General features: G+C 36.6%; 1 protein-coding gene across 9 annotated transcripts in view; it reads right to left on the bottom strand.

Annotated features, from left to right (window-relative positions):
• Positions 1 to 23763, bottom strand: part of DIAPH2 (diaphanous related formin 2) — a 1001991-nt gene that overhangs the window by 158069 nt on the left and 820159 nt on the right. For all 9 annotated transcript variants that reach the window (XM_059156886.1, XM_059156884.1, XM_059156888.1 and 6 more), the window contains one exon: positions 13448 to 13543. In XM_059156886.1, the coding sequence (XP_059012869.1) occupies positions 13448 to 13543 (96 nt within the window). The remainder of the gene's footprint in view (positions 1 to 13447; positions 13544 to 23763) is intronic.

Here is a 23763-nt window from a genome sequence, read left to right as displayed (position 1 = left end):
AGACATGCACACATTTGATTAACAGTGGTAAGTCTGCTAAAAATATAACAGCCATTATAACTTTCAATAAAGATGAAATCCATATACAATAGTATAAACTTTCCAAACAGTATGAAAATCATATCCTTGTTTTTGTGTTTTCATTTCTTTGTGTCTGGTATATACACTGACTTTCTGAAATCACTGCAGAGTTTTGAATAATGTATGAAATAAAAAAAAAAAAACCCTGTTCATTGCCCACAAAGTACTGTACTGCTTGCTATATACTACATCTATGCCAGACAAACAATAGACCAATAACCCTTAGAAATCTCAAGCTTAAACCTTCCCAAGTGGAAATGGAAAATATCACCCTAGATTCTAGAGTTCCCTCAAACAACAGTTCAATCCCTTAGAATACTCATACACACTAGATAAAAATCTTAAACTTCAGAAGACCTGTTCTTCTGGGTAAATCTGTGAGAAAGCTGGAAAAGCAATTAATTAGTTACATTTATTCTAAAGAATTTCACTAACTTCTGTCTACCTCCCGTCTTATAGAGCATATTTACAAAGACTGATGAGAAGACATGTAAAACTTGAACAAAAGGCTCTGTTTTTCTTGTATTTTCTCTTGTAGTACTTGGGTATTTTGCCCTTTAAGCATTAGGCGTAGAACATATTGTGATTTGGGTTGAGAATGACAAAAAGGTGGCAGTCAAATGCAAGCATGATGGATATAAGAATAAAAGTAATGACATAGAGTTATATTTTGTTTTTTATATAAACTCAGAATTTTTCTTTACTTGTCAAGCCTAACATTACTAGTAGAAAGGTCATGTGAAGGTAACATGCCTAGGACATTTGAGTTTTCCCATAAAATAAACTTAGCATTAATGGAATACCATTTACAGTGATGTAGAATGAAATTTCTATTTATTTCATCTCCTAAATTTCAAACTTGAGAGACAGCTTCAGGTATAATATACTGAAAAGGATCTAATGTAGATTAATTTTTTTTTAAATAATTGTGAAATATCCAACAAGCAGGTATCAAGAGCATGTACTATACTGAGTTATATGCTAGGTGCTAAAAATAAATCATAATCTTTTAACAGTGAAACACAGATATAATCCTTGTAGTATTTTAACACTTTGTATCATCTATATTTTTAAGAACGTTGACACTGAGCATAACCTTACAAGGTTTCCTGGAATAGGTGAAACACTATATTAGGTTCAAGGTTTCACAGCTCATGTTTTTGCAAATGCAATGAATACCAACGAATAATAGAATCTAATAATAGTACTAAGGAGCTTAAGATACCCACTGCTCTTTTCCTTTCTTCCTTTACCTTCTACTCTTCTCATTTTAATGGACACAAGGAAAAGAACTACCAGGAGTTAGGTTGAAATTGTAATACACAAAAGAGATGTGTCCAAAGGTTTCAAAAAAAAATAAAAGATGGGTAGAGAGTACATTCATTTCCAGGTGAATCAAGCTGCCTTTGGCCACTGGGGCAGCAGATGGAATTTAGCTGGACAGTTTACAAGTTCTTATCCCTGTTTAGGAAAACACAGTAATGTACTCCTTCCTGAGTCCATATGAGAGACATGAGCTCATAATCACAACCACCAATTAAAACAACTATTCTCTTTTCATTTTGAAAGTAGTTAGTTTTCCAGAAAATTTAAGGTACTATTACAGTCTGATGAATACCTTGTCAGTTAATGTAGTTATAAATGCACAATGTCTGCTCATATTCTAGTGGTCTCATGCATCTGACATATAGGTTCCCAACCATGTATTCCCAAATTGAGGGTTTGTAAATAAGCAGGTGATTATGTGAGCTTAACTACTAACATTAGCATGTCTGTAAATTTTTGACATGGAATTTAAACTACTAAGAAAAATTTATTGCTGCCTAACAATCACTTATCCTAACTTATCCCACACTCCAGTATATAAAGGAAGCCTGCTAAATTCATATTCTCATTAAAAAAATCAACTGAAATTGACCTTATCTCCTACTGGGCTGCAGAGATCACGGATGAAGAAATGTGCAGTAGAGCTGATTATATTGTGTAGGATAAAAGACAAGCAACAGTGATTGAAATTTCTATAGAGAACATCATCAGTGCTTGCTTAAAATGATTTTGCATATAAATAGAGCACAAGTGGTCTGTGTTCAATTTGTTCTCTGGTTGTCAAAGAATAATCAAAGGTAGACCACATAGTAATTTTCTGTTTCCAGCTTCCCTAAAGCAAACTTAGATCTTCTTAATCAATACATATGTACGTCTGTCCCAAAAGCAAAATTTAATTTTCACAAATAAAGAGAAAACAAAATCCCCAAATTATGTAACTAATATAGGTATATGCTTTGTCATAAAATTCATATTTAGTGATGAAAAAGAAGAAAACACTAAATTAAATAGTTTTAAAAATTAACAGTATTCTAGAACTCAATGCAATCTGGCTTCTATCCTTTCTCACCTCAACCCCCTAAACACACTCCTAAAACTAGTTTCGTAAAGTTACCAATGAATTCCTAATAATTAAATCCAATGGATCCTTTCCAATCCTTATTTTATTGTTTCTATTGGCTATATCTGATGCTATTTGGCACTTTCTCTTCAAAAAGTAATACCACAATTGCTTTTTTCCTCCTCACAGCTCCATAACCAACTTCTTCCTGCTCTTTTTCATGTGTTCCAGCTTCTAAGCTAGTCCCATAAATTGGTGGTTTTCGACTTTTGTGGCACATTAAAATCACCTTGATAACTTTTAAAACATACTACTGCCCAGGCTCTGACTCTACAGAATTGGATTGAATTAGTTCAGAGAGGAACTGGATGTAGCTATATTTTATAAGTCTCTCAAAGTGAGCCCACTGTGTAGCCAGGGGTTAGAACTAGTGCCAAAAATATTTGTTCTCTCCAGGGTTCCTTCTGTATTTTGCTCCCTGCTCTATTTTCCCTGGATTATCTTACCCATCATTGTATTTTTTTTTAAGTTGTTTTTTTTTTTTAAGTTTTTTATACATTTATTTGACAGAGAACACAGGTAGGCAGAGTGGCAGAGAAAGAGGAAGGGAAGCAGGTTCCCTGCTGAGCAGAGAGCCCGATGTGGGGCTCCATTCCAGTACCGGGGGATCATGACTTGAGCCGAAGGCAGAGCCTTTAACCCACTGAGCTACCCAGATGCTCCCCCATTGTTGTATTTTTAGATGTGACTTGAATGTTGAACAGTTCTCCAAGATTCCTAGTATTTACCTTGTAGTTATCACCAAGAGGTAACCAAGCTAACTAACATTACTGAGAACACTAAGGATTTTTGATTTGCTACTTCCTCACCACCTCCTTTCCTCATCTCAAGAAAATCACATATAAATTATGACCCACCCATTCCTGACTTTCACCGCTTGAAAACCAGTTAATTTAAAAGTCAAAAAAGCTTTTCTGAAGAAGGCCTCATCCTTTTTGTCTCCTTCCCCATGTCTCCCCCAGCTTCTACCCAGTTAACTCGAGTATCTTTCTTTAATACCCCATCTATTCTCTCTGTATGAGGCCAAAAATACCTGTCATTTTAACTTATGAGATTATTCTCTCTGCATTAGATGACTATGAATCATATCACACAATAGATGAGAAAGTGCTTTGTTAACTTTCTAAAGCACTGGCATGCTGAAGTATTTTGACTATGTCACATAGTATATGCAAAATACAACTGAATTTATTCTTTGAGTGTTGAGTTTGCTAAGTTCTTTATAGATTCTGGACACTAGTCATTTATCTGATATGTTGTTTGCAAATATCTTCTCCCATTCTGTCAGTTGTCTTTTGTTTTTGTTAACTGTTTCCTTTGCTGGGCAAAAGCTTTTGATCTTGATGAAATCCCAATAGTTCATTTTTTCCTTTGCTTCCCTTGCCTTTTGCATTGTTCCTAGGAAGATGTTGCTGCGGCAGAGGTCGAAGAGGTTGCTGCCCGTGTTCTCCTCAAGGATTTTGATGGATTCCTTTCGCACATTGAGGTCCTTCATCCATTTTGAGTCTATTTTTGTGTGTGGTGTAAGGAAATGGTCCAATTTCATTTTTCTGCATGTGGCTGTCCAATTTTCCCAGCACCATTTATTGAAGAGGCTGTCTTTTTTCCATTGGACATTCTTTCCTGCTTTGTCGAAGATTAGTTGACCATAGATTTGAGGGTCTATTTCTGGGCTCTCTATTCTGTTCCATTGATCTATGGGTCTGTTTTTGTGCCAGTACCATGCTGTCTTAATGATGACAGCTTTGTAATAGAGCTTGAAATCCGGAATTGTGATGCCACCAACGTTGGCTTTCTTTTTCAATATCCCTTTGGCTATTCGAGGTCTTTTCTGGTTCCATATAAATTTTAGCATTATTTGTTCCATTTCTTTGAAAAAGATGGATGGTACTTTGATAGGAATTGCATTAAATGTGTAGATTGCTTTAGGTAGCATAGACATTTTCACAATATTTATTCTTCCAATCCAGGAGCATGGAACATTTTTCCATTTCTTTGTGTCTTCCTCAATTTCTTTCATGAGTACTTTATAGTTTTCTGAGTATAGATTCTGTGTCTCTTTGGTTAGGTTTATTCCTAGGTATCTTATGGTTTTGGATGCAATTGTAAATGGGATTGACTCCTTAATATCTCTTTCTTCTGTCTTGCTGTTGGTGTAGAGAAATGCAACTGATTTCTGTGCATTGATTTTATATCCTGACACTTTACTGAATTCCTGTATAAGTTCTAGCAGTTTTGGAGTGGAGTCTTTTGGGTTTTCCACATAGAGTATCATATCATCTGCGAAGAGTGATAATTTGACTTCTTCTTTGCCGATTTGGATGCCTTTAATTTCCTTTTGTTGTCTGATTGCTGAGGCTAGGACCTCTAGTACAATGTTGAATAGCAGTGGTGATAATGGACATCCCTGCCGTGTTGCTGACCTTAGCGGAAAAGCTTTCAGTTTTTCTCCATTGAGAATGATATTTGCAGTGGGTTTTTCATAGATGGCTTTGATGATATTGAGGTATGTGCCCTCTATCCCTACACTTTGAAGAGTTTTGATCAGGAAGGGATGCTGTACTTTGTCAAATGCTTTTTCAGCATCTATTGAGAGTATCATATGGTTCTTGTTCTTTCTTTTATTGATGTGTTGTATCACATTGACTGATTTGCGGATGTTGAACCAACCTTGCAGCCCTGGAATAAATCCCACTTGGTCATGGTGAATGATCTTTTTAATGTACTGTTGAATCCTATTGGCTAGTATTTTGTTGAGTATTTTCGCATCTGTGTTCATCAAGGATATCGGTCTATAGCTCTCTTTTTTGGTGGGATCCTTGTCTGGTTTGGGGATCAAGGTGATCCTGGCCTCATAAAATGAGTTTGGAAGTTTTCCTTCCATTTCTATTTTTTGGAACAGTTTCAGGAGAATAGGAATTAGTTCTTCTTTAAATGTTTGGTAGAATTCCCCCGGGAAGCCGTCTGGCCCTGGGCTTTTGTTTGTTTGGAGATTTTTAATGACTGTTTCAATCTCCTTACTGGTTATGGGTCTGTTCAGGCTTTCTCTTTCTTCCTGGTTCAGTTGTGGTAGTTTATATGTTTCTAGGAATGCATCCATTTCTTCCAGATTGTCAAATTTATTGCCGTAGAGTTGCTCATAGTATGTTCTTATAATAGTTTGTATTTCTTTGGTGTTAGTTGTGATCTCTCCTCTTTCATTCATGATTTTATTTATTTGGGTCCTTTCTCTTTTCTACAATAGCCAAACTATGGAAAGAACCTAGATGTCCATCAACAGATGAATGGATCAAGAAGATGTGGTATATATACACAATGGAATACTATGCAGCCATCAAAAGAAATGAAATCTTGCCATTTGCGACAACATGGATGGAACTAGAGCGTATCATGCTTAGCGAAATAAGTCAAGCAGAGAAAGACAACTATCATATGATCTCCCTGATATGAGGAAGTGGTGATGCAACATGGGGGCTTAAGTGGGTAGGAGAAGAATAAATGAAACAAGATGGGATTGGGAGGGAGACAAACCATAAGTGACTCTTGATCTCACAAAACAAACTGAGGGTTGCTGGGGGGAGGGGGTTAGGGAGAAGGGGGTGGGATTATGGACATTGGGGAGGGTATGTGCTTTGGTGAGTGCTGTGAAGTGTGTAAACCTGGTGATCCACAGACCTGTACCTCTGGGGATAAAAATATATGTTTATAAAAAATAAAAAATTAAAAAAAAATACAACTGAATTAAGAGGGAAAGGGCCACATATTTATAAGTGAAACTAGACATATTAATTTATGATTGGCAACACCATTCAAGACCCTTGTAAGTGTCTAGAGTTTCCTGTTAGAGTCTATAGAAGAGACACAATTTATCTTTCCACTCTTTACTTTTCTTTCCTTTAAACCCGAGCATTTAAGGTACACAGGATATTCTTCACTTTTTAATCCATTAGAACCTTGCTCCTGACTTCACTGTTCTACTGAAACTGCTTGGGAAAAGGTCAACTGTCACCTGCTAGTTGACAAACCCACTGGTCTATTTTCAGTTACTTAACTTCCTGCAGAATATGACCCTGCTAACTTTCTCCATTCTAAAATTCTCCCCACCCTCAGTCTTCCAGGTGTTACTTTTTGCTGCTTTCTCTTCTTCCCTTTCTAACCATTTTCCCCTCAGTGTCCTTTGCTGATTCCTTTATTTGCCTCTTAAATACTGTAATTCCCAAATACTCTATTCTTGGCCTATTTACCTCTAACTGGACCTACTCTTCCTGGGTAATCCCAAGGTTTCTATAACCCTATACATACAGATGCCTTCCAAATCTGGTATTTACAGCCTCAACCCCTTTTGCATATGTGTGTGTATGTGTGTGTGTGTTTGTAGTCATGTAATTCTCTACGTAAAAACCTCCGCTGGCTCCAACAAACTTTGCATTATTGTCACTGTCTCCTTCCCTACTTCCATTGCATGTATTTACCATTCCCTTTAATTGAAATGTTTATTCCTCCTGTTCTCTAAGTATCCGCTAAGTAAACTACTGTTCATCAAAACATAACTCGAAACACAACTCAAATGCCACTTTCACTACGAAAAATTTCTCAAATTCATTAGGCAGCTAGTTGTTTTCCAGCATTTTCTACACGGATATATCACCACATTTATATTGTGTATATATCGGCCTTCCCCATGAAGCTGTGAATACTTAAAGGTAGCACTCATGCTTCATCCATTTTTTAAAAAATTTTTTATGAACGTATAATATATTTTTATCCCCAGGGGTACAGGTCTGTGAATGGCCAAGTTTACACACTTTACAGCACTCACCAAAGCACATACCCTCCCCAATGTCCATAATCCCACCACCTTCTCCCAACCCCCCTCCCCCCAGCAACCCTCAGTTTGTTTTGTGAGATTAAGAGTCACTTATGGTTTATTTCCCTCCCAATCCCATTTTGTTTCATTTATTCTTCTCCTACCCCCTTAAGCCCCCATGTTGCATCACCACTTCCTCATATCAGGGAGATCATATGATAGTTGTCTTTCTCTGTTTGACTTATTTCACTAAGCATAATACGCTCTAGTTCCATCCATGTTGTTGCAAATGGCAAGATTTCATTTATTTTGCTTGCTGCATAGTATTCCATTGTGTTTATATACCACTTCTTCTTTATCCATTCATCTGTTGATGGACATCTAGGTTATTTCCGTAGTTTGGCTATTGTGGACATTGCTGCTATAAACATTCGAGTGCACATGCCCCTTCCAATCACTACGTTTGTATCTTTAGGGTAAATACCCAGTAGTGCTATTGCTGGGTCATAGGGTAGTTCTATTTTCAACATTTTGAGGAACCTCCATGTTGTTTTCCAGAGAGGTTGCACCAGCATGCATTCCCACCAACAGTGTAGGAGGGTTCCCCTTTCTTCACATCCTCGCCAGCATCTGTCATTTCCTGACTTGTTAATTTTAGCCATTCTGACTGGTGTGAGGTGATATCTCATTGTGGTTTTGATTTGTATTTCCCTGATGCCGAGTGATATGGAGCACTTTTTCATATGTCTGTTGGCCATCTGGATGTCTTCTTTGCAGAAATGTCTATTCATGTCCTCTGCCCATTTCTTGATTGGATTATTTGTTCTTTGGGTATTGAGTTTGCTAAGTTTTTTATAGATTTTGAACACTAGTTCTTTATTTGATATGTCATTTGCAAATATCTTCTCCCATTCTTTCAGTTGTCTCTTGGTTTTGTTAACTGTTTCCTTTGCTGTGCAAAAGCTTTTGATCTTGATAAAATCCCAATAGTTCATTTTTGCCCTTGCTTCCCTTGCCTTTGGCGATGTTCCTAGGAAGATGTTGCTGTGGTTGAGGTCGAAAAGGTTGCTGCCTGTGTTCTCCTCAAGGATTTGGATGGATCCCTTTCTCACATTGAGGTCCTTCATCCATTTTGAGTCTATTTTCGTTTGTGGTGTAAGGAAATGGTCCAATTTCATTTTTCTGCATGTGGCTGTCCAATGTTCCCAACACCATTTATTGAAGAGGCTGTCTTTTTTCCATTGGACATTCTTTCACGCTTTGTCGAAGATTAGGTGACCATAGAGTTGAGAGTCTATTTCTGGGCTCTCTATTCTGTTCCATTGATCTATGGGTCTGTTTTTGTGCCAGTACCATGCTGTCTTGATGATGACAGCTTTGTAATAGAGCTTGAAGTCCGGAATTGTGATGCCACCAACTTTCGCTTTCATTTTCAATATTCCTTTGGCTATTCGAGGTCTTTGCTGATTACATATAAATTCTGGGATTATTTGTTCCATTTCTTTGAAAAAGATGGATGGTACTTTGATAGGAATTGCATTATGTGTAGATTGCTTTAGGTAGCATAGACATTTTCACAATATTTATTCTTCCAATCCAGGAGCATGGAACATTTTTCCATTTCTTTGTGTCTTCCTCAATTTCTTTCATGAGTACTTTATAGTTTTCTGAGTATAGATTCTGTGCCTCTTTGGTTAGGTTTATTCCTAGGTATCTTACGGTTTTGGGTGCAATTGTAAATGGAATTGACTCCTTAATTTCTCTTTCTTCTGTCTTGTTGTTGTTGTAGAGAAATGCAACTGGTTTCTGTGCATTGATTTTATATCCTGACACTTCACTGAATTCCTGTACAAGTTCTGGCAGTTTTGGAGTGGAGTCTTTTGGGTTTTCCACATAGAGTATCATATCATCTGTGAAGAGTGATAGTTTGATTTCTTCTTTGCTGATCTGGATGCCTTTAATTTGCTTTTGTTGTCTGATTGCTGAGGCTAGGACTTCTAGTACTATGTTGAATAGCAGTGGTGATAATAGACATCCCTGCCGTGTTCCTGACCTTACTGGAAAAGCTTTCATTTTTTCTCAATTGAGAATGATATTTGCGGTGGGTTTTTCATAGATGGCTTTGGTAATATTGAGGTATGTGCCCTCTATCCCTACACTTTGAAGAGTATTGATCAGGAAGTGATGCTGTACTTTGTCAAATGCTTTTTCAAAATCTATTGAGAGTATCATATGGTTCTTGTTCTTTGTTTTTATTGATATGTTGTATCACACTGATTGATATGCGGATGTTGAACCAACCTTGCAGCCCTGGAATAAATCCCACATGGTCGTGGTGAATAATCCTTTTAATGTACTGTTGGATCCTATTGGCTAGTATTTTGGTGAGAATTTTCACATCTGTGTTCATCAAGGATATTGGTCTATAGCTTTCTTTTTTGATGGGCTCCTTGTCTGGTTTTGGGATCAAGGTCATCCTGGCCTCATAAACTGAGTTTGGAAGTTTTCCTTCCATTTCTATTTTTTGGAAGTTTCAGGAGAATAGGAATTAGTTCTTCTTTAAATGTTTGGTAGAATTCCCCCGGGAAGCCATCTGGTTCTGGGCTTTTGTTTGTTTGGAGATTTTCAATGACTGTTTAAATCTCCTTACTGGTTATGGGTCTGTTCAGGCTTTCTATTACTTCCTGGTTCAATTATGGTAGTTTATATGTTTCTAGGAATGCATCCATTTCTTTCAGATAGTCAAATTTGTTGGCGTAGAGTTGCTCATAGTTTGTTCTTATAATGGTCTGTATTTCTTTGGTGTTAGCTGTGATCTCTCCTCTTTCATTCATGATTTTATTTATTTGGGTCCTTTCCCTTTTCTTCTTGATAAGTCTGGCCAGGGGCTTATCAATTTTATTAATTCTTTCAAAGAACCAGCTCCTAGTTTTGTTGATTTGTTCTATTGTTTTTTTGTTTTCTATTTCATTGATTTCTGCTCTGATCTTCATGATTTCTCTTCTCCTGCTGAGTTTAGGGTTTCTTTCTTGTTCTTTCTCCAGCTCCTTTAGGTGTAGGGTTAGGTTGTGTAACTGAGACCTTTCTTGTTTCTTGAGAAAGGCTTGTACCACTATATATTTTCCTCTCAGGACTGCCTTTGTTGTGTCCCACAGATTTTGAATCATTGGGTTTTCATTATCATTTGTTTCCTGATTTTTTTCAATTCTTCTTTAATTTCCTGGTTGACCCATTCATTCCTTAGAAGAATGCTGTTTAGTCTCCATGTATTTGAGTTCTTTCCAAACTTCCTCTTGTAGTTGAGTTCTAGCTTCAGAGCATTGTGGTCTGAAAATATGCAGGGAATGATCCCAATCTTTGATACTGGTTGAGACCTGATTTAGGACCGAGATGTGATCTATTCTGGAGAATATTCCATGCGCAGTAGATAAGAATGTGTATTCTGTTGCTTTGGGATGAAATGTTCTGAATATATCTGTGATGTCCATCTGGTCCAGTGTGTCATTTCAGGCCTTTATTTCCTTGTGGATCTTTTGCTTGGATGATTGTCCATTTCAGTGAGGGGAGTATTAAAGTCCCCTAATATTATTGTGTTATTGTTGATGTGTTTCTTTGATTTTGTTATTAATTGTTTTATATAGTTGGCTGCTCCCACGTTGGGGGCATAGACATTTAAAATTGTTAGATCTTCTTGTTGGACAGACCCTTTGAGTATGATATAGTGTCCTTCCTCATATCTTACTATAGTTTTTGGCTTCAAATCTACTTGATCTGATATAAGGATTGCCACTACTGCTTTCTTCTGATGTCCATTAGCATGGTAAATTGTTTTCCAGCCCCTCACGTTAAATCTGGAGGTGTCTTTGGGCTTAAAATGTGTTTCTTGTAGGCAACATATAGATGGGTTTTGTTTTTTATCCATTCTGATTCCCTGTGTCTTTTGATTGGGGCATTTAGCCCATTTACATTCAGGGTAACTATTGAGAGATATGAATTTAGTGCCATTGTATTGTCTGTAAGGTGACTCTTACTGTATATTGTCTCTGTTCCTCTCTGATCTACTACTTTAAGGGTCTCTCTTTGCTTAGCGTACCTCTTTCAATATTTCCTGTAGAGCTGGTTTGGTGTTTGCAAATTCTGTCAGTTTTTGTTTGTCCTGGAAGCTTTTTTTTTTTTTTTTAAGATTTTATTTATTTATTTGACAGAGAGAGATAACAAGTAGATGGAGAGGCAGGCAGAGAGAGAGAGAGAGAGAGAGAGAGAAAGAGAGAGGAGGAAGCAGGCTCCCTGATGAGCAGAGAGCCTGATGTGGGACTCGATCCCAGGACCCTGAGACCATGACCTGAGCCGAAGGCAGCGGCTTTAACCCACTGAGCCAACCAGGTGCCCGTGTCCTGGAAGCTTTTAATCTCTCCTTCTAATTTCAATGATAGCCTAGCTGGATATAGTATTCTTGGCTGTATGGTTTTCTCGTTTAGTGCTCTGACTATATCATGCCAGCTCTTTCTGGCCTGCCAGGTCTCTGTGGATAAGTTTGCTGCCAATCTAATATTTTTACCATTGTATGCTACAGACTTCTTTTCCCGGGCTGCTTTCAGGATTTTCTCTTTGTCACTAAGACTTATAAATTTTACTATTAGTGATGGGGTGTGGGCCTATTCTTATTGATTTTGAGGGGCATTCTCTGAACCTCCTGAATTTTGATGCTCGTTCCCTTTGTCATATTGGGGAAATTCTCCCCAATAATTCTCTCCAGTATACCTTCTGCTCCCCTCTCTCTTTCTTCTTCTTCTGGAATCCCAATTATTCTAATGTTGTTTCATCTTATGGTGTCACTTATCTCTCGAATTCTCCCCTCATGGTCCAGTAGCTGTTTGTCCCTCTTTTGCCCAGCTTCTTTATTCTTTGTCATTTGGTCTTCTCTATCAATAATTCTTTCTTCTGCCTCATTTATCCTAGCAGTGAGAGCCTCCATTTTTTATTGCACCTCATTAATAGCTTTTTTGATTTCAACTTGGTTAGATTTTCGTTCTATTATTTCTCCAGAAAGGGCTTTTATATCTCCGAGAGGATTTCTCTAATATCTTCCATGCCTTTTTTGAGCCCGGCTAGAACCTTGAGAATTGTCATTCTGAACTCTAGGTCTGACATATTACCAATGTCTGTATTGATTAGGTCCCTAGCCTTCGGTGCTGCCTCTTGTTCTTTTCTTTGTGGTAAATTTTTCCGCCTTATCGTTTTGTCCAGATAAGAGTATATGAAGGAGCAAGTAAAATACTAAAAGGGTGGCAACAACCCCAGGAAAATATGCTCTAACCAAATCAGAAGAGATCCCAAATCGTGAGAGGGGAGAAAGGGGATAAAAGGAGGTTCAGAAATAAAAAAAGGAAAGAAATAAAAGAATTTAAAAAAGAAAACAAATAAAGAAAAGTATAAAATGGAAGGCTTTTAAAATCAATATACCTAATTTGTTCTTCCTTTGTAGAAGAGATAAACTAAAAATACAGAAATTTCCTTAAAGGATATGGATAGCTCACCTACCTGGATTATTCTGAGAGGAACTATTATTTACCTCCGCCATAGGGTATGAAGAGAAAAGACAGACCATTTTCTAATACTACTGTACCTTTCCTCTCTTTAGTAATCCAGAGAATGGGATATGGATTTTACTACAAAGCCAAAATCACTTATAGAAAGAAGCATTATTTCAGTTTCCTTACCTGTAAATAGCTAAAGTGACATCCCTAGGGTCAATTACCTTTAATTATTTAATTACATTTATGTTTTAAAACATGTTCCACCCAAACCACATGCACATAAAACAACAATTAAAATATTTAATATTAAATGCAGCAGGAGTACTTGTTTCTGAAATTCTTTTGCGGAGTCCACAGTTATTTGAAGATACATTTACCAAGTTGAAACTTGTGCTCACATACACATAGAAGCCTGTTGAGACTTCTTAATACATGAACTGAGATCGACTACTGAAAAAATTCACGAGGAAGGTTTTTTGGGGGTAGTAGTTGGCTATGAACATTCACATTTTATAATACCATGTAAACTGGAATATTCACATTTTATAATACCGTGTAAACCAGAAGAAGTTTTACCTGGATTCCTTGGAATTCGCTTTCTGCGGTCTCGGAATGCTGCACCTGATTGTAGGGCTTCTAGAAGATTATCCATCACACCAGTCTCATCACCCTCTGGAGGGAGGGAGAAATCAGAATTAATCTTAGAGCAATTAAACTACAGGAAAGTAAAGGGGAAAGCTCCTGTCCGATTATATAATATCCCTAAATTAAAGACATATATCTGTTTAAACATAATGGATGCTGTCACTTTCTGGCACCACAGACTACTTTGCTTATTATGCACCATTAAGCAAAATTCATGCCAATCCCACTGTTCTTTGAACTTGAGGACCTTGTCTTTTGTATTATTGATGACACAGTATGAAAATAAACAGTAGCTGATCAGCTACTGGGCCTTCCTGTTAAGATTCTTCTAAGATATTCCTAAGCAAGAAACCAATGACCTGGCTTAATGCAATCAATGTGTAGGGTGTGATCGGATGAAGCAGAGTTATACAAGATTAAATACTGATTGTATTAATACCTTCAGCATTCAACCACCATCTGTGATTATCTCAGAAGACACTATTTGCAAAAACACATTTGCATTCAATTCCTACCTAATCCATATCCTTTACCAATTTCAAGATGCTGACATTGTAGAAGGAAAAGGTGACCACATCATTTGAAAGGGTGCCTTTTACGTTTGAGAGACATTAACCAGAATCTCATCATCACTTTTAAAAAAAATTTTTTTTCATCATCCCTTTTAGAATGCTGTTGGATTTCTAAATTTTTCCTATGGGAAAAGAACTGTTAAGATTCCATAAGCAGAGTATTCAAAAGATGTACATGGAAATTCCTAATGCAAATGCATTTAAAACATTTTACCCTATTCTTATCTTTGACAATTCTGGCCCTCAAAAACACTTTAAAGATTTGTTAGAAACATTTGTCTCAAGGTATTTATTGTCAGAAATGCTACTATACTGTGGATAATCCAGAGAGAGCTGAGATCCATCTTCCTATCTGGTTTAGCGGATGATAAAAGTACCCTAACTAAGTGGTTAATTTGAGTGGTTGCTAAATGTGTGGGCCTGGGGTAGAGGACATTGGTAAGCAGAAGGCTTAAGAGAAGAAGAAGGCAGGAGCGAGGGAGAAAAGAACTGTTTCTGATGATATTCTTAAGTTCAATTTAAATCCTTCTTTGTTTAAAGAACGACTATGGGGTATCATATCACACACACACGCACAAATATTCTCTTACAGGGCAAGAACAAGCTAAAACCTTTTTTGATTATGCCCTTTACTTGACTTGAGATTTTTTACAATGTTATATCAATCATTTGTTCTTTTAAAATGAATTCTCTAGGACATGATATTAAATAAAAACAAAGGGAGTAGAGAGGTTCTCTGGTCCAAAATTTGGTAAAAACAGGACAGATCAAAGGGAAATAGAGCCCCAGGGACTAACCAGGGAAGGGGGATTATAAACATTTAGGAATATTAAAGCTGCAGACACATCTGCACCATCACCTGCTCTCTACAGTACAAAGAAAAGAGGAACTGACAGTAGTTTGGCATGGCTAGAATGTACCTGGGAGAATTACATTTTAGGCAGTAAGCACTTCACATTTGTTGTATCTTTTAATCCAACTACACATTGATATAGGTATCATCTCTGTTTTTCAGCTGAGGCTACTGAAACTTAGAGTTTAAGCATCTTATTCCAGATCACACAGCTAGCATGTGGAGGGGCCCAGGTATGAGCCCATGTCAATGTGACACCAAGACCAGCTCTCTTTGCATGAAGCTAATAAAAGACAAAATGGGGAAGGCATATGGTGACCAAATGATAAAAGAGCATAATTCTATGATATGGGTTTGAGCATTATTCTATAATGCTCAACACTCTCAATAGATATATAATGTAGGCCAAAAACATGAGCTGCATAATTAACTTTAAACTTCCTAGGAGTCATATTTAAAAAACAAATAAAAACAGATGAAATCAATTTTCATATATTAAGTAAATGTTTAACTCAATATATACAAAAATATTTATTTTTTAAAGTGTTTTTATCAGATTAAGTCTCAGAAATCCAGCGTGTTTTTATTTTAGCACATTTCACTTAGACTAACTACATTTCAAGTGCTCATTACCTATATGTGGCTAGTGGCTACGGTATTGGGAAACACAGCTATAAGAAATAGAAAGTGACTTGATTAGACATTCATTTTAGAAAGACTTGCTGGACAGCACTGTGGAGAATGACTCAGAGTATGGTGTAACAGAAGGCAGAAAAATGGCTAGAAGTATAGTGTAATTGTCGAAGAGATAAAGAAGTGAACTAAAAGGATAGAAGAACAAATGGAGAGGGTGGATACTTTGAAGGTCTTAATACAGTTAATAAGACCTGGCTGAGGGGGCGAGATCAAGGGTGAGGGAAGGAATCTAGATCACCAGGGATAAACAGGTGAGAAAATATGATTATTTTTTGAGGAATATTTAAGTAGACATATCTAGTAAGCAGTTAGAAATACGAATCTGGAACCCAGGAGTGAAGTCTGGGTTGAATCTAAAGATTTGGGTACTATTGGAAGATGGGTGAGATCACCCAGATATACCATATGAAAAGAGAAGACATTACAGGATGCAATTCCCGAGGACCCTAATTTTTATTTTATTTTTTAAAAGATTTTATTTATTTGAGAGAGAGAGAGAGAGAGAATCACGAGCAGGGGGAGAGGCAGAGGGAGAAGACGACTCCCAGCTGAGAAGGGAGTCTGATGTGAGACTCCATCCCAGGACCCTGGGATCATGACCTGAGCTGAGGCAGATGTTTAACCGACAGAGCCACCCAGGTGTCCTGAGGATCCCAATTTTTAATAGACAGTCAGTAGAAGCAGAATTACATAGAAACATGAAAGGAATTTTTAGAGATATAGAAATATAACCAGAAGAGAAACAGAGTATAAATCAATTTCATGTATCCTTATAAAAACAGTCATTATAAAGATTGCAGAGAAAAATAAATATATGTATAAAAGTAAAAAAAAAGACTACAAAACAGTATGTATTTATTATTTTACATAAATAATATGCAATTATTAAATTTTAAGACATTAAAAATTATAACAATGACATAGATGTCATTTCATTAAAATTCTTCAATGTAATGATACTGTGTAAATATTAAAAATGGAACAAATATGATATAGAGAGGAATTAAAAATAAATCCCTTTACTTAATTAATGGTTGTCATCTGAACACACCACTCGTCAAAATATTATGCTAGATCACTTTTCTAAACCATTTTTTTTGTTAGTTTCCCCCTCCTGCTGAGGAGCCTTTTTAGACACTTTTTCCTAATTGTCCTACCATTAAAATTCAATATAATAGATTTACTGTATAATCTGTTTATATAGTGTGGCCCTTTGGAGAGCCATTAACAATTGTAATATCCAAGATTTTTCTCTGCCTACCTGGCAAGAACCAATATTCATCCCCTTGGGGTGATACTGTCCCTGCTGAGAAGGCATGTGTAGATGGTTCTACTAAAAAAAAAAAAAAAAGGGCCAGGTCTTTGTAATTATCACTGATGTATTAAAGGAAAGTAATATAGGTTTCAGTCTACTACTACTTTATCATTTGCTTCGTAACTTTTCAAAGAATTGAGAGGTTTTCATTAAATACGTAACTTGAAGGAATGAAGGTTTTACAAATACATCTTAGAAAAATTTCATATTTCAGTTACTCTTCCTAAAACAAAATAGAAGTCAACATGATCATTTGAAAGATGTTATCCTTCATTTTAAATGAATTTCAGTGAAATCTGGTATGTGACTGAATTGTGTGAGACTGATAATTCACTTAGAATTTGCAAGTTCACAGAACCATTAATTCTTACTTAGATGTGATCTGTAATGAGTAGATGTTTTTATTTTCTGTTTTTTGGTCTATGAGGTCAAACTCAGGGAAAAAATGTGTATTTTTCATTGAAAAGGAAACTAGTTTTATTGAATTACACAGAAAACTGTGTTTTCCTATAATACTTATTTTACTCAGTGAAAGAGTATCAAGGAAAAAAATGGTAATGTTTTTAGGCCCTAAATGGTAATACATGGGCATGTCTGGGAAATAAAAATTCAGAGGCAACTTTCTAACATTTCATCCTGAAATTAGATCAGAGATAAGTATTAAGGAGGTAGAGTGGTTACAAGCAGTCCAGTGGGGCCCTGTGTGAACTATATATGTTGGGTAAAATGAAAGGGATGCGTTGTACCTTCCCTTTCATGTTCCCAGTGGTGTTGGTCATTCAGTGGACACAGAATGTGTGCTGATTTCAATTCTCATCATCACAACACACACATCACCTGTGTTGTGTTGACTTAATTTCCCCAAAAGAGTTTGGAGATGCCATAGGTTAAAATTAGCACTAGGTAAATAAAATATCTCTGGTACACCTTTGTGCAAGACTATTCCGTAGTGGTTGCACAAACTTATTTAGAGGCAATTCTCTGTGGGTTTCTCACATTTCTGCATACTTTGCGAGCATAAGCATTGATGACCTTTGTTCTGAACTATCTTTTCAAGACTGTTTTTGTAATCAACAGACTTGAAATACACAGTGTCTCCCTTCAGAGCAGAGGGTTAAGTGTAATGATAGATTACAATTCCCTACAGAGTGTTCATTTCATTTCATTATAGAAGATTTGGGTTCCCTAAAACTTGGGTCCTCAGCAGTAACACAAACCCACTGTGTGCATAGCATCCACCTGAACTCACCTTGGTGTTGTCACTCAGGAATTGGAAGGTATGGGAAAGCAGTATGAACATGAAGCTCACACTGCTGGCTGTACTGTGAATAACAAGAATTCTTTGTCTCTGACCCAGGAGTCTTGTTATATAAGTGTCCCTGAAACTTTGGCAAGCTTACTTGTTAGCGTATAAGTAGGATAAAATTTCTGACCCTTCACAGTTTTTGAAAATACTATGAGATCTCCTTTCTTTTTATCTAACATTTTTAATTACAATATCCCTTATTCCTCTAAGAACTAACACTTCTTGTCTCGAGCATTCCCATTAACTAAGACCCAACTCCAGTTTATTACTTCTCAAAAATGACTAAAGTTTATTACTTCTCAAAAATGACTAAGCTGTATTCCCTCTCTCGCTGTCTCTCTGTCAAATAAATAAATAAAATATTAAAAAAAAAATTTGATCTGTTCAAAAGTTTAAGAAATTATCAAAAACCAATCAGTTTAAAGTGACCCAAAAGAAGCAAAAGGCTTCTTACTGAAGGTAGGACCCTATCATGTGAGATAATATGTAGATTATATAATTAAAAAAAATAAATCTATGGTCTCTGTGGAATAGAATAGTTGGGAAAGACTCATGGAAAAATTAGAACTTAAGTTCAGCCTCTGAAAACATTACATTGAAAAGGTTGCATAATGACTGGTTGGAGAACACTAAAATCTAGATTTATTAACTCCTAGCACACACATACATGCTCACTTGCTCTCTGTGTGTATATCAATTTACAAATACTGTAAAGTATAGATCTTATGCATACATTTGATGAATTTTCACAAGTACCTACAACGATGTAACTACTACCACAAGCAAGACATTGAAACTGTCCATTACCCCCCCGTAAGATCCCTCTTGCCTCCACCACTTAGAGGCAATATTTGCTCTGATTTTTATCATCATATATTAACTTTACCTGTTCAGATCATATAATTTTAAGAGGGTAAAATATGTCAAGGTTGTTTTGAATAAGTAGAGCTGTCTGAATCAAATACGTACAGTCTGCATGATAAGCCATGGGAAGAGAACATAGATGAAAGGTACAGGAGTTATAGCTGGATAGATTAGATCAGAGCAAAGTTCTAAAGGGCTCTGGGTATTAAAATAAGAAACCTGAACATGCTTCAAGGGACACTAAAAAGGCAGCACAACAGTGACATGAGAAAGGTAACATTTAAGGTCAGCCTCAGAGAAGTATACAAAATGGACCAGAGTGGGAGAGAAATCAGTTATACAAGAATACAATTTAATTTACAGTGACAAATATTATTCTGCCTATAACCCTGGGCAAAATTTTGGCATTACTGGTGAAAGACTAAATAGAAAAGTAAAATTGGTTTTGTGAGCAAGGTCATGACCAGTAGTAAATGGAAGTTGGCAGGATAAGAAGGCAGTGATAAGTAGAGTACAAGAAAAATCAGTGTTAGATTAAATCTTTTTCACTCTACATATTATGGTCCAGATTAAGACAATGCTGCAAGATGCATGGATTTGTAGATCGCACAAAGTTGGAAGATGGCTCACCTACCAAAAAAGAGGTAAATAACGTTTCTTCTCTGGGATCTTAAAAAACAGCTCTTACAATTCAACAAAGTATAGGTAATAGACTAAGGCAAATACAATATGGTCAAAATAACACAGTGTGCTGCAGGACCATAGTATCTGTTAAGAGATAATACTAATACCATAAATGAGTCAGAAAAGAAATCAAACCATGTATCAACAGATATGACAAAGCCTGGGCAACTTGTATTTCAGTCTAGAAAGCCTACACCTGATGGGAGGTTTTTGTTAGTTTGTAGTTGGGAAGTTTTTGTTAGTTTACAGTTTAATTAGAAGTGAGTGAAGAATGGAGAAAATGGCAATTTGGAAAATCAACAGATGGTAAATAAGATAATAGTCTATGAAGTTATTTACGGCAATGGCAAATATTTAAGAAAATCAAGATACAACTCCAAAGAGATTAAAAGAGGATATACATAGAATGTATAAAGGTTTAAAGAAAATAATGAAGGCAGATGTTCCTGTTGAAAAGAAGAAAACTTTTACAAGGGAAAAAAGGACACAGGAGCTCAAAAGAAATTATCAGAAACCACAGGATGAGCTAAGGGCAGTGTAGTAATTACATTACGTGGCACTAGAAAATTTGTAAAACAAAACAGAAAAATGTTATGCTCCCAGGTTGAAGACTAGAGCAATAGTACCTACCAAAGAGCAAAATTAACCTGAGAGCAATTAAAGTTAAAAGTACAGGGAAAATGTTGGTTAGAGAGTTAATTTATTCTGTTATCTCATCTCCTTGCCAGAACAGGTAATTAACAGTTTCCTATAGTGAGGTAAATCATCAGACCCTAGATAAACTTCATAGTGAATACTACTCTTCTTTAACTGTTAAGGTTAATGTTTTAGTACATTTTGTCAGGAAATAAATACTATATTAGGAATCACAAGATAAATTGATATTCTTCTCTAAAGTGATGAATGGTGGGGGATGAGGTGATTTCTACCCAAGTATCTACATGGTAGCTGCTACCTAAGTTTGTCAGGGTAACTGAATTGATAAGTTAACTTTCCCTGATGTATCTGTAACTAAGAAAACTTGTTAACACAAATGAATGGATTTCTAATGGTAGAGTTATAGTGAAGAAACTTTTTTGGCCTGGGGCACATTTCTGGAAATTTGCCTATGGTAAGACAGCTTGATATTAAATAGCCGTTAAAGAATAATGTTTATGCATATTCATTTTTTTCCTAGTTACCTGTATGCTACAAGATTGGGAGAAGAAAATTACACGTCCTAAAAATAAACACCCAACAAACCTGAATGTTAGCACTTACCGTAAGATTACTATTGATGCCTCTGGTAAAATATCTCACATTCAGTATTTTAAATAATTAATATTTCACAGGAACCTTTGAAACACTGTGTGTATCTTATCAAAATCAATCATTTACTAAGGTCATGGAATACTTGTGAAGGGAAAATTATGCAAAAACAAACTTGGGAGAAGAATCAATTTAAGTTAATTCAAAACCATCCACCAAAGGAAATCTAATCTACTTTCTGAAAAGATGAAAGAAAGATGTTTTTTGGAAGTAGGAATTAATAGTATCAGTGATTTATTAAGAACTTCTCATATGTCAGGCCTGTTTTAAGGGATTTAAGTTGAATCCCCCCACCAACCTATTTTCCAGGTAAAGAAATTGAAGCATATTTAGGAGAAGTAACTCATTCAAGGTCACAGTTGGGAGCATTAGAACTTGGGAACAAAAAAAGAACGAGAGAGTATGTTTCTAGAGATGGTGTTGGCAAACTATAGCCCTAGAGGTCAAGTCCAATCTACCACCTGTTTTTGAACAGCTCACATACTAACAGTGGTTTTCACATTTTAAAGGTTTTTTTTTTTAATGTCTAAAAACATTTTAAAGGTTTTTTAAAACAACAACAACAAAAAAGAGAATACTATTCGTGCTCCATGAAAATTTCAGTCCATAACCTTCATTGGATGATAACCATGCTCATTCAGTGTGTATTGTCTATGGCCACTTTCAGGCTACAACAGCACAGTTGAGTAGTTATGACAGAGAAACTTTGGCCTATGAGGTCGAAAATGCTATCTGGTCCTTTACAAAAAATGTTCTTGACCCTCGCTCTAGAGTATGCATAGTCAATATCAACTTCATGCTGGTCTAGGCACCTGTGGAGATCACAATTAGCCTCTGAGATACTGAAGTACCTTGGCAACCTCCATATCAGTAAAACAAAAGTTCATCATGAATGGAAAGTAGGAAGGAACATAAGCAGTCAATATCAGCCTTCCTGAAAATGAGATACTTTCATGTAGAGGGCCAAAGCCAAGAATGAGACAGGATAATGAAGCAACAATTATATATATACACTTCTATGTGGATATATATTTAAGAGTCCTTAAAGTATAGTTCCAAAAGAAAAGTTACAAAAAGAGAAGGGTTTTTTCCCAAAGGTCAGTGGGAGACTTGCTTTCCATGTGCTGATTTCATGCATGACTGACAGGGAGTAATTTTTTTTTTTTTTAAGATTTATTTATTTATTTAACAGAGAGAGATCACAAGTAAGCAGAGAGGCAGGCAGAGAGAGAGAGGAGGAAGCAGGCTCCCTGCCGAGCAGAGAGCCCGATGTGGGACTCGATCCCAGGACCCTGAGATCATGACCTGAGCCAAAGGCAGCGGCTTAACCCACTGAGCCACCCAGGCCGCCGGACAGGGAGTAATTTTAGCTTCCTTACAGAAGACCTCGCTCCTTATCTATGGACTTCAACCCGTCTGTCATATCACAATACAGTACTGTACAATAAGCCTAACCATCTTCATAAGAAATATAAACCCATGACCAGGATGGAGGAGAGGGAGAGAAATAGTTTTAGCTTCCAGAACACCATCATGAGGCAAAATATTTACTTGTATCTTCTTTAGTGCCTAGTACAGATACAAGGTATGTGTGGGATAAAAGTGACTTTTCCAGAATGGTCCTTATGAGAATACAGTCAAGCAAGTTATTTTTTTTTTAAAGATTTTATTTATTTATTTGAGAGAGAATGAGAGAGCATGAGAGGGGGTAGGGTCAGAGGATGAAGCAGGCTCCTTGCTGAGCAGAGAGCCCGATGCGGACTTGATCCGCAGACTCCAGGATCATGACCTGAACTGAAGGCAGTCACTTGACCAACTGAGCCACCCAGGCACCCAGTCAGGCAGTTTTCTTTCTTTTTTTTTTTTTTTTATATTTTTATTTAGTTATTTGACACAGAGAGAGAGATCACAAGCAAGCAGAGAGGCAGGCAGAGAGAGAGAAGGGGAAGCAGGCTCCCCGCCGAGCAGAGAGCCCGATGCGGGACTCGATCCCAGGACCCTGGGATCATGACCTGAGCCGAAGGCAGCGGCTTAACCCACTGAGCCACCCAGGCGCCCCCAGTCAGGCAGTTTTAACAACTGTCATTCACCATAGCAATAGTGGCAGCCTACCACTAAGCATAAAAATGTTGTACGGGCTGTTATATGCAACTGATGAAACACTAAATTCTGTCTTTAAAACTAATAAAACAAATGTTGTAAATGAGGGAGCAGATACTCTTAATCACTGATGCTGGGAATATATGAAACAAGTGGACAGTTCATCAGCTGCAAGCCCAATTTTCAAATTTGGTGTTCTCCTTCCTGTGTTTTCTAGATTCTATAGAGTCAACTCTTCAGCCAGGAAGGCAGAGGAACTGAACTGCTGCTTATCTATTTTTAAAGTACAAGTAGTTTCATCTTGTGTATTTGGGTGTATTTTTCTGACCACATATTTTTGAATGCTCAGAGAGTATACACTCTTACAAACTCATTTGTTATTACAACTACCCCCTTTCAAATTGAGGACCATATCATATTGTTTTTTTAACATGGTGATATTTTACACTTTTACTTAAAAAAAACCCAAAAACCAAAAGCAATTTGTAAAAAGCCAGGTATAACCAACTGGTTTATGTGTAGTCTCAATTCAGTAAAGGTACACACATA

Source organism: Mustela lutreola, chromosome X (genome assembly GCF_030435805.1).
Source record: "Mustela lutreola isolate mMusLut2 chromosome X, mMusLut2.pri, whole genome shotgun sequence".
Lineage (NCBI taxonomy): Eukaryota > Metazoa > Chordata > Mammalia > Carnivora > Mustelidae > Mustela > Mustela lutreola.
The sequence above is the reverse complement of the archived record's forward strand: the minus strand, read 5'-3'. Positions and strand labels throughout refer to the sequence as shown.